The sequence below is a fragment of the Amblyomma americanum genome, chromosome 3, assembly GCF_052857255.1.
Source record: "Amblyomma americanum isolate KBUSLIRL-KWMA chromosome 3, ASM5285725v1, whole genome shotgun sequence".
Lineage (NCBI taxonomy): Eukaryota > Metazoa > Arthropoda > Arachnida > Ixodida > Ixodidae > Amblyomma > Amblyomma americanum.
Genome location: NC_135499.1, coordinates 171920190 through 171932315, shown reverse-complemented (window position 1 = coordinate 171932315; position 12126 = coordinate 171920190). Strand labels below are relative to the sequence as shown.

General features: G+C 53.8%; 1 protein-coding gene across 1 annotated transcript in view; it reads left to right on the top strand.

Annotated features, from left to right (window-relative positions):
• The window catches only part of LOC144125419 (apoptosis regulator Bcl-2-like), a 71924-nt gene extending 62207 nt beyond the window's left edge, over window positions 1-9717 (top strand). Inside the window, exon 2 of the mRNA XM_077658789.1 lies at window positions 6354-9717. Within this exon, the coding sequence (XP_077514915.1) occupies window positions 6354-6500 (147 nt within the window). The 3' untranslated portion in view covers window positions 6501-9717. The remainder of the gene's footprint in view (window positions 1-6353) is intronic.
• The last annotated feature ends 2409 nt before the right edge of the window (window positions 9718-12126 follow it).

Here is a 12126-nt window from a genome sequence, read left to right as displayed (position 1 = left end):
CGGAGCCGGTGTGGCCGCGCTCTCTGGTTGGCTGCGAGGAGGAACGGGAGGGCAGTGTTGGAGGAGGAGGATAGCCCTCCCGTAATGGGAACTGTGTGTGGCGGTCCCGAAAGACAAAACGCCGGCATCTTTTTTGCGTTTCCCCCCCCGAGAGGCTTCCTTCCGGCTATCGTAGCGTGCCTCGCTCTGATCGAGGCTGTGATTTACGTTCGGCTGGCCGCGGTCTTCATTTCTGCTGCCTGCGCTTTCGCCAGGCGACCCCTCCGTTCGCGTGTGGTGGTGATGCGCCGGCCGTTTTCTCGCCTCGCGTCTGGAGAAATTGGGGGGCGGTCGGCGGCGAGGTGAAGGAGCGGACGCGCGTTTACCGCTGGCGTCGGGACTGTGCCGCGTTTTCGTGGCAGAGCCCGGACTGCGGCGGGTAGGTAGGCACGACTGGTTTCCGTAGAGTGTCCGCGCGAGCGGACATATTTTGTCCGCCATTACTGTGAAACCGGCGCTGGTGCAATGGGGGCACCCTGGGGGACGAAAACAAAAGCCTTTTGTTTCTGGGTGACGCTGGGATTGCGAGTGTGCGGTGCTGACGCCCTCTATTGCTACATCCGGGAGTGAAAGGGAGGAGACCAAGCTTTGTTCTTGGTGCGCGGGAGGCGTATAACACTTTGTTCCGATCCGTCTTTGTGCGCGTCCATCAAGGTTCCGAGATCCGCGTAGAGGCCGTTGCCAGTCCAAACATCCCGCTTTCTTGTGTGCGGAGTGCTGCGAAAAATCCGCCCTTAAAGCCCAGCCTATGGCATATCCGCCTGCGCGGATTCTTGAGCGTCCATTGGGGCACAGACTTGCGTGTTATCCACGTGCGCGCATTCTGTCTCGTACACTGCTCGCAGTGGAATGGCGTTTTGTTTGCCTTCTGCGGGCACATATTCCATGAGCGTGGTGTATTCAGCGGCGGTCTCTCCTCTGTAATGGCTGTCGAAGGAGGCAGACTTGACTACGCCCGGCGCAAAGCTGCGCCGCCGTTTGCACGTGGCACTGCTGCGGCGGGGAGGGCCCCTCCTCGAATACGTGGGGGGCTGGGTCGTCTTCGTTGCCTGCGCGGGAGGAGCCTCCCTCTGGCGCCTGCGATCCCACGCCCGGCGCCGTCATTCCGCCTTCCGCCTCACAGTCCGATTGTGTTTGTGTGTGTGGCGCGGTTAATTTCCCCAAGGTCGTTCTCACGGAGCGTGTGGCGGACACGTTGTCGCTGTCGTAAAGAGGCGCCACCGTCGCCGCCGCCGCGCGTTGCGCACGTGTTGTGTATCTGTGTGGGTTTGTGCAAGCTGCTCCTGTCTTTCTCCCTCTCTCCCACCTCCTCCGTCGGCTCGCCTGGTGGTCTTCGACGGCGCCTCCCCTCTTCTGCCTGTCTGCGGTCTCTTTGCCGGCGCCTCTTTTCTTTCGGCGAGGCTCAGCTCCAACCGCCGCTTCGGCTTCGTTCGTCCAGCGACGCCTTTTCTGTTTGTTCTTAGTTTCGCCAAGTGTCTTCCTCGCGACAGACGGTGGCAGCCTTTTACGACTGTTGCGGGTGACCCCGCGCTATGCTTTCCAAACATTGGTCGCCGCCTGCGGATCTTCCATCGCACCGTAACTGAGACGCCTTCGTTTTGGCAGGTGTACTTCTGTGAACCGATAGTCGCTGGTCGTCTGCGGCTCTGCACTCGGTGGCGAGGATCCGCAGATCGGGGACATCACTCGTGGACTCGGCGCTCTAAAGTGATGACTATCGAACCGGCGCTTTCTGTCTTATCCCTACCCTTCGCTCCCTCTGCTCTCGACTATAGGCGTGGCGCGCCGTGAAAGACCATGTGTCTTTTTTTTTTCTCTTCTGTGTTCTTTAGCTCGTTTCTCCCGTGCCACTTGCTAGCTGTGCGCACCGCGATGCCTTCCTACGTTTTCTCCCTCTCTCGAAAAGCCTGGTCCATGCGGCGCCTACGTCTTGTTCGGCCAAATGTTTTTGCGAGCCGCTGCTTCTTTCCCACGTTGCTAAACGCCGCGTGCTAAGAAGCGCCGTAAGGCGTCTTATTGCGTGCCATGCGGGCGGGCGCTTTCCTCCACGGCCTCGTCGCATGAAGGAGGGCAGGGAGTGGGGTGGGGGGGAGGTTGTCCCGTCGTCTCCCGTGTCGCGCCGTCACCTCGAAGCGAGCCTGTGTGCATCTCCTCCTCGTGACGTTGACACACTATCCCGTGTGAAACGAGGCGGAACGCGAGGCGCATCGAAACAATCCTCGCCGAGCAACAAGAAACAAATTAAAAGAATGCAAATCAGTGCAGTTTAGGGGAGGTGAAAGAAAGACGAACGCGGCGAGAGATTAATAAAGAGAGCGACAGCACGGCGGAGGTCCGCTCACATCCGCACTCCCCTTCCCCAAAGCTTTGCGACATCTTCTATCTGCCCCCCTCCCCCGTTTCGGAGCTGCCACACATGTGCCCGCTCCGTCGGCCTGACGCTCCCCAATGCGCTAATAACGCCGGCGTCGTCGCCCCCCCCCCCCCCCCCTCCCTGTTTTTTTTTTCAAGTGGGGGGGGGGGGGGGGGGGGCGAACGAGTACCGGGCCCTCCTTGGAGGAGGGAACCACACCGGTGGCAGGCGGAAGATGCTGCCGCGTGCTCTGTTGTTCCCTGAAGTCCTTACGCGCGCTCCTCTGTTTGCCTAACAGTCTTGTAATACGCGCTGGGAAGCGAGGCAGCAGCGGCCGTTTCAACGCCTGGTTTTCGCCCCTGGCCGAGGAAAGCGGCACGCCCCGGTCTGTCACTCGCGCGTCGCGTTGTTGTGCGGGAACTGTCTCGGAGGTCGCACCTTGCGCCCTGATCTCTTGTCACTCGGCATTTGTGTACCCAGTGCACGCCTTCGCTGCTGCCGTGCATTCACGTCACGTCCAGTCCGCCGTGACGCTGACAAGAAAGGGTTTTCAGGGAGGGCGCACGCGCAACCGTTTGTGCTGCGGCTCGGCCCCTCCTACTTGTACGCACCCGGATGCGGTTCATTTTCTTAGATTTGGAGGGGAGGGGGGCGTGCGTTCTCCGTTTGAAAACAGGGTGGGGTGAGGGGCCTGTTGCGCAAAACTGTGCTCAGAGAATCCGTTGCGCTCCGCTCGACCGCAAGTTATATAAGCAAACTATAGCACACCACCGTAGTATGTGTCCATTTTTCCCCCTTCTCAATAATGCCCGGCCCTTCCCGCAGGTTTCTCCGTTTTCCCGTATGTTTTAAGCGCCACTCCTGACCGTGTCAAGTGCGTGCGTGCGAACCGTTTCCTGGTCTCGATTGGGCGCGGTTCGTGCGAGACGCGTTGAAGCCCGACGACGCGCTGTCGCCGGTCGTGGTGGTGTGTCGGTCCTCTCCCGAAAACGCGCGCTAATACGCTCTCGGGGCGGGGAGACGTCACGCCCGTTTAGGGAAGCGCGTGCGCGTTTGAAGCAATTTGCATAAACTGGGGGCCGGGAATGAATGGAGGGGGAGGTCGTTTGTGTCCTTTCTTTTTCTTGGCTGACGCGTGATGACGGACACGCCTGTCCCGCGAACGTGTTCTTTTATTTAATTTTGTGGCCTGTGGTGTCAAGCGCTGACGCCAGGAACAAACAGCATCGGGGGATAGAGGCGAGGTGAACAGGGGAAGGGGGGGGGGGATTTGTCCTTAGCCTGTCAGCGACGTTGAGAGGACCGAGTGCGGGAAAGGGTGGTCACGCCGGTCTGGTCGCATTTAATGCTTCGCCCATCTGTTAATCCGCGCATCCCTGCGTGGCCTCTGCTTAATGACAGCCGACACTTCGTTTTAATTCCGTAGCGCGTTCTATATATTTTAAATTTAGCGCCCTTATTGGTTTATTTTTAGCACCAATCCATAGCGCTTCTGGTTTTCGAAGACGCCGGTAGTAGTCCATTCGGCGCTTATGTGCCATTGACACAAGGTCAGTTCTCGTTCTTGTGTTTACTGTCAGTTCCTTTTGTTCTCCGGGCTCTCTCTGGTGGGCCGAGACTGCTGAGCCATTGTGCCGTACTACTTCGGGGAGCAACGGAGGCGGGCGCGTTCTTTCGGCTGCCGCCTCCCGTTCTATGCGCCTCGTTCCCGATAGCAAAGCGACGCTGTAAGCGTTGAGTCTGCTTGATAGCGGGCGTGTGCTCACTTGAGCATATGAGGGCGTGCGACCTCTCGTGTCGGCGAAAGTGCAGACTCGAGTCCGCGCTGCATGCACGTATCGACTTTCTTGCCTCGTGCGCCTCGAAGCATGTCAGCGTCTTGTTTTCTTCCGATCGCTGCCGCTATCTTGCCCGCTTGCGTGTCAAAAACGGATTCAGCCGGCAAGTGCTGGTGGGACACGTGACACCGGCGCGTCATGATGCTTGCGCCGTCATCTCGGCGAGGTTTACTTCGACGCCAATCAAGTTGACGTACTTTTAGACGCGGCGTGCAGTCAGTCCCATACTTCGGTTTGCCGTCTGCGCGACTTGAGTGTAGATGTCGAGGTGGGACAAGCGCGACCAGAAAGACGCAGCAGTTGATTTCAGCTGCACAGAAGATGACTGTTCGCAAGCAAAGAGTTGTTGAGGCTAAGTGGGAGCTGTCGGATTCCTCTCCAGTCTTCCTGTTCCCGGGAATTCGAGGTTCATGCCGCGTTAACCCACAGCTGTGCTTGTTATGGGTATTTATTTATTCGTGGATGCTTTACTACGTTGGGTTGATTAACGGTCCCGCTTCTTGTCCCAAGTTTGAAGTCGACTGTGAGGATAGTAGGAGGCAGTTTGGAATCTCGGACCCCCAGTGTGCACTCGCAGAAGACTTTTTTTTTGCCTCTCCTCAGTTCTATCCTGTCACTTTCCATATCCTGCGCCATCTCGGCTTCTTTGACTGGCCCTAATTGGTGATGCACTTCGTCATCTTGACGCCCCTGTATGTTGTAGCAGACGGTATACCACGTGAGTGACACGAAACTGTCTGACGAACAGCGGCTGCCAGTGTTCTCGCAAACCCTTGCGAGTCTCTGTACGGCGGTGGAAATCATACAGCAGGGAGCTGACGAATCGATCGATAAACGTCGAAGCGTTTATTGTAAAATCGATGACGGCAGTGCGTAGGATGTTTTGCGGACTCTTCAAACACTTACCCGTGAGCGCGTCCAGTCGCCGGTGTTTATATATAAATATTCTTTTTATTGCGCGCGTGTGGGTCGTTTTCCCTGGCGTCGTCGAGAATTACGACCGTTGCCTCGCTGCTGGAGCGCTTGGTTCGTCGCTTGTCAGGCGTGGCGCGGCAGCCTGCAACTCTCCACTAGAGCCGTCGCGAGATGCCTTCGGATTTGAACCGGCTTTTTTGTTTTGCTTCTTTGCAGCTAAACGAGTCTGAACGCGTCGTGTGTACTACGTGTCGCTGTGCGGTGCAGCATTGGCCAGCGCTAAAGTCGGTCGCCTCATGTCTGTAAGGAGTAACGTATCCCCCGCGTTTGCCCTAAAACGGTTATCAGCTCTTCCGTCGTGTTGCGCTGGGCGCGTGCAATTCGTCGGAGGGTTTTCCCAGTCCGTTGTTGACCGTTCGGCCTTTTAGTGTGGTCACGTTGCAATGGCATAATACAGTACAACGAAAATTGGTCTCTAGCCAAGTCAGAAAGTTGGTTTGTTCTGTCCAAGTCAGGTTCAGTTTTCTGGCTTGATCCGGAACCTAAAGTTTTGCCATTATAATTTTTTTCTTTGAAGACCTACTTGCTTGTAAGCGCCGCGTCCGTATACGCCAAGTTTCTCTTGGCCTTTTCTACTAGCCCTTGCTGTATACGGACATGAGACTGGCCGAATAGGTTCCTTTGATTTGTATCCTGTTTGCGGACGCGCGGCAGTCAGTCCAGCTGTGAGTTTCGCTGTTGCTTTCGCGTGCTCGGGATTTCCTGAAAGTTTTACGAGAGCGGGACGCGTAGCTGCCGGCCCTCCCCGTAGCGATTTGTTCTTATTTTTTTCATTGCCCGATAAACTGTAGACTGATTTCATGCAGTGCGGCACTGTTAATTTGTGCGCCGGAGTGTCGTCTCGCTAAAAATTATCGGCGCACTGCCGGATCAGTAGCCCTTCATGGACTGCCTTTGTTGCCTGGTACTTGTGTTCGCCTTAGTAACTGTTAGCCAGAATTCCCCCCCCCCCCCCCCCCCCTTTCTACTCCCGGCCAGTTTTGCGCGGCCTTCTAGAGCAACAATTTGCTGCGAGGCGTTGCCGGGGCGCCAGTAGTTATTCTCAAACAGGGCTCGCAGGCTGCTTGTGCTGTCACGCTCGAGCGACGCGACCCTCTCTCCGGGGCCGACACATAACTGACCGCTTTTCTCTTCTTTGTTTTTCGCAGGACGGCCTGGTCGTGTTCAGCGAGGAGCGCGACGACACCGGGGCGGCCGAGTCTCCCTGGCCCATCTTCAAGAACGTGGTGTGCGGGGTGGCCGTCACTGCCCTGGGTGCCCTCACGCTCGGCGCCTTCCTCACGTCCAAGTCGTAGTTCCCCGCGGAGCTGCACTGCACTGGACGACGACGGCGGCTCCACATCGTCAGTGCGTGCGTTTTTACCTGGCTGACACCACCACTAACTACTAGCACACACAGACTTCACGTGTACCTGCACCAACGAAACGAGGGGCATCCGGTCGGCCAGTGTGCGGGACGCCGCTGACGAGAGTAGGGAGACAGTAGCGCTGGGCGTTTCCAGCGGGGACGCTGGTTCATCGTGTAGGGATTCGTTCGCACGTGCTGCACGTGACGCCAACGGCCCTTGTCTATGGAAACGACTGCGGCACTGGTCTGCGCGGACTTGCGAGTTCGTGTGCTGCCCACTGCTGTCGTGACCGCCACCTCGTGTTGCTCGACCTCTGAGGTGGCTGGAAGGCCTACGGAGCCCCCGCTGTGTGTGTGTGTGTGGTTGGTGCTTGCGGAAACAGGGGTGTATGAACGGCCAACTGCGAGCCTCCTACTCCGTCGAGGATCCACCAGCGTGCACCGGCGATGACCGACCTGCAACGCGGTATATTGAAACTGCGCTACGTCGTCATGCTGCCCGTCGGGACTCGCCGAACGAAAATGTGATGCGTGGTGGCAGCGGCGAATGGTGCGATCGCAGACTTTTTTTTTTTACTTTTCTGGCCTGCGTGCGACGAGCTCTTCGTTGGTGAAAGTCAGTACGTGCGCTCGTGCGTCTTGTTGCCGGTAAAACTTTATTTCCGTTGGCCGCTTCCATTTTTTTTTTTTACTTTCGAACGCGTTTAGTCTCCCTATCTATCCATGTATAAACACACGATGAGCGCATTCTGCGCCGGGCGACCACCTGAAGAAACAGCCGAGCTAAATGTATCGAAATGTGGAAGAACTTTGTTTACATTTACCCGATTTATGTGAATGTGTGAGCTTGTATTGCCAATGTTTTTTTTTTTATAGTGCGTAAGGTGGAAACTTGTGTGCCCTTTGTTTTTTCAGTTTTTTTTATTTTTTTACGTTATGATTGCGTGTGAATGCTCTCATCCTCTCACGTCGGACTGTGTACTGCCAGCAACGCCAGCTAGTCTAACGTGGCCAGAATAGACAATGGAACCAATCTACCATTAGCGAATAGCGAAACTTATTGTAAACAATTTTTATACCTGGAGAAGACACTCGCAGCACGGAATTCATTTCGATAGTTGTTCATCTGTGTTGCAAAGCAGAGTAGAACAGCGTGTGACGTGAGATAGTTCACATGTCACTTTTTACGCCGATATTGTGTGTTTCTTTGTTTAGCTTTCTTCTTTCTATTCATCATGGGTGTAGCCATCAGTGGACATGTCATTTTGTCAATCACTGCCAAGACTGTCCATACCCCTCGATTACATAAGAGGGCGGCTACAAGTTACTTGTGCAAGATATATCCACATTCTTCGTTATGAAAGTCTCGAGTCTAGGCGTTGCTGCACTCTATTGTCTGAGCGTCTTTTCTGTCGATGTTCAAATTCAGGCAACTTCAGCGATTCAAATTCAGCATTACCGGAACAATGCGTTCAGTTCTTGAAAGTTCATGGGCAGTAATTTAACGCTGGCACATCACACTCGGCCGTCTGAGAATCTGAAAAGGCTTAATCGCAGGCTGTACTTCAGGATGCCACTTTGGTGCTTCATGTCACGTTTCATAAGTCTTTTACTGAATGGTAAGTGACACAAGCACACGAGGAACGGGTTTGTACTAAGGCATTGGCTGTTTTCAAATGGCAGAAAGGCACACCAGCCAAGGGGGTGCTGTCTTCGTTGTGGGCTTGCAAGATTTCTTCAGCAGTGTTCACCAGCAATGACAGTGCAGCACTAAAGGGCAACATGCCGTAACTGAACGCCGAGCCCACTCAGTGTTGCCCCAGCTTCTTGTGGTTGGATGGCAAATTTCAATCGCTGGATGTCTTAAGTGGAACAGTCCTTCACTGCCATTTTTTTTTTCCCATAGAACATGTGCTCACCCCCATGTACGTGCTGTGAAAACACTTCGCATTCTCTAAAACTCTGGCCCGGGCTTCCACCGCCGCTTCCGTGCTCCTATACCCGCTCCCCCTTTTCTCACCTTGCATTGTATTCACAAGTGAAACAGAAATATGAACTGAGCATTTGTTTCACACTGGCAGTGATGGTATGAAGTGCTGTGGTCACCTTCACTGTCCACTTCAGAGCGCATGAATGTTCCAGGTGTCGAACGCGTGTGAGCTGTTGCAGAGAGTATTATTTCGTGTTATCGGCATGGGCCTGACAACCCTGATAGGTGTCCACCTCACCGGCATTACGCCATGTGTTCAGACTCAACTCCAATATACGAGCATAGGTGTAACAACACCCTAGCTCGGACGATGCGAAACACGCAAGCACCTTTCGCATGTGTGTGCCACTTGTGCTTCTTTATTACTGCTGTGACTGTCGTGAAATTTTCTAGTTGCTGGAGCATGTGCATTGTGTTTCGTTCATCTAGACGCCCGGTTTATGCCATTCACTCGGGCAGCTTTGACCTTTGTTGGTTGGTCGTGGGCCTCCTTTGCCTTAAGTTTATTCAAATAAATGGGCGGACACGCGCTTGTGTACACTAGCTGTGTCCTCGACCTCCCACTATTTATAATTTATGCTCGCGCAGGACGCGCGTTGGTAACTTCAGCGAATGTTATAGGAGTACATTAATAAGTTTTTTAATGGGAGTGGATGCTATATCGGGCATAAGGGTGTAAGTGACGTCATTTTCACTCGTCTCTTTGTGCTCAGTAGAATGTCCTTCCTTCCCCCGTTCCCAGTTTCCTGTGGCTCATTGTACACCAGTCATGTACGCGGCTCTAAGGAACCGCCCAGCAATGTTTCTCTGCAAGCCGCATGAGTCCATTGGTAAAGGCATTTTGCCTTGAGCATACCGTAACCTGAGGCTTGCGCGCGAGCAGGTATCGCTTGCTCGTTACATGCCGGATTTTTTATATATTCAATGGGAAGTTTTTAAACATAGTTATTCGAATATGCGTTTATTATTCTACTCGGCTTTCGTTCTGTTTTAGTGTTACTGAGTTGTTCCTTTTTCCTCTGTGGTGATCCATCTATGTTCCTGTGTTCAGCAGCAGTTTGATTGTTCACATTCGTTCTTTTGTTGTGTTGTATGCTGTAAATATTTTGTGTTTCGGAACTTGAAAAGAGGAAACTATTGAATTACTAAATAAAAATCACGTTATACTGTAGAACCATGTGTGCTATGCTTCATTTTTTACTCCAGAGTGCAGTGTCCACTTGCTGTGCACTGTTTTGTCTAGTGCAGGGCGACGCGTTAGAAACGCCCACCACTGTGGCACAGTGGGCGTGGTGTTCGACTGCTCAGCCTGATGGCAGGGGTTCGATCGTATTTTAATGCTGGTGAAATCAAATGCGAGACCCCGCCGTGTGTTGAGGTAATTGGTGAGCGTTGAAAACCCTGTAGGTGGTTGGTATTATCCCGAAGCTCTCCACTATGGCGTGCTTTTGAGTGCAATCACAAAGTGGGAGATGTAATTTTCAATGCAAAAGCATAAGCCTCATAACCTGGAAAATGCGGGTGTGTGGTGAAACCTCAGAAGTTAGTCACGTGATGCGGGAAATGGCGAGACACTGAATGAGGGTGACCTTGACCAAGCTGGAGAAATGAAAAAAAAATGCCCTGACTGGGTTTTGAGTCCGCGGCGGCGCGAGCAGATGAGCTTCGCTGGCCACTGCACGAGAGCACTATGCTATCGCCGCAGCCGATCACGCCTCGTGGTAAGCTGCAACACACTCTAGCGATGTGCATTGCACGTCATCTTCATATCCATCTGTGCGCGTCACGAAAGTAAAGTTTCTATCGCGTTGTCAGGTGCCGTCTGCCAAAAGTAACCGAGCAGCCGCGTTGGCGGCCGGAGCGGGCTTTCAGCCGAGGGACGGCATTGCTGCTATCGTCAGCGCTGGCCGCTGCTCCCTGGCTGCGAGTGTAAACGGGCTGACGTAAGCCTGCGCCGTCACTCAGTATGACAGCTCTCCAAAGGCGCGAAATTACTCGCCGCACATACCGCCTGCTCACTTCATATCCCCGAAGGAAGGAGGGCGACAGTGCGGGCTTGCGTCACCCAGTCTACACCCGCAGCCGGGGAGCAGCGATGGATGGATGGATGGATGGATGGATGGATGGATGGATGGATGGACGGACGGACGGATGGATGGATGGATGGATGGATGGATGGATGGATGGATGGATGCGGCTGAACCCTTTAAATCGGGCGGTGGCTCAAGGCACCTAGCCATGACTTATGAAATTTTACTCTTGTCTTAATTTTAGCCACCAATCAGATAACCTTCGCTTGGTTACTTCTACCCGCTTAAAATCTACTTTCCCTTCACTGTCCTTAAACCCCAATGCCTTGGATAAATCAGCCCAGCCCTTTACAGAAAAATATCAAGTGTTCAGGCGTTTCCTCCTCCTCTCCGCACGCAACGCACAACGTGTCTACTCGGTCAGCGCACCGCAGCGCTGCCGCTCGGCTGAGGGCCCGCTGCCGTCGCGGCTGCTCGGTTACTTTTGGCAAAGACGGTACGTGGTGTTGGTGCCCACCTGCATAAACCTGCTTTCGCACAATGGCTTGTGGTTAGCAATGCTAAACAACTAGCATTTTTTTAATCGCACAGTAAAAATGCACTTTCGACACATAATCTGTTCTGGTGCTTTCGCGCGTGTTCTACAGGGCGACAAAAGTTGATCACTGTGGCCTAACGCAAGGAGACCTGCTTGAAAGACCGGACAGAGATGTAACGACAATGCGCCGACTGTTTTCCTGTCTGTAGTTAATTTCTTGTCCCACATCTCGCGCAGTTTTCCTGGTCTTAGTCGTGAACCCACTGTGTCTCCAATCTTTCTCATTGCTGTGTCGCATGCCCACTGCCGTGTATGTCGAGTGACGACGATCTCTCGTTGTATGGACGACAATGGCAGAGGCTGTGCCCTCGAACCGAAAAGGCTTGTTACGATAACTGCGTGTAGGGTGTCAGCTACGCCATTCTGTCTCCAAATCGCAGAACGGTTGCGACCGCCCTAACCGGACGCACTGGAATTAAGGCACCCGGGCTGTAGAGTTTTGCAACAGCTAATGGCCAGTAGGAAGGCATCGAAATGTACTGGTACAGCAGTCCCTGGTGTGCCACTTATGTAGGCCCCACGAATATGCATGTGCACCGTTCGCATGAACAATCGGCGCCTGGCAGGAACGGTAATGACAACGATTTTGTAGTGAGGATATGCTACAGACTTCTGTCCCAGAGGATTCACTCAACTACATACCACCGTTCACGCGGCCTCCGTTCAGACGTCCACGTGCTTAAAAATCTACCGCACAACCGCTGCATGACTGGTCGTTACTTTTGCACCTTTGAGACTGCCTACCCGTGCGGTTGGCTTCGAAAGTTCGCTTTGCATTTCTCTACCTCCTCATTCGGGACTCTGTCATGCCCCTCCAGGATATCCACAATAGGGTTAGCTGACTTGCCGGTTGACGCGTGACCAAGATTGAAACAACGCGAAGGCGGGACGAACGAACAAGTAATAAGCACGCTCTATCAGCCATCATGATTGTAAATGGGCGAAAGATAGAAGA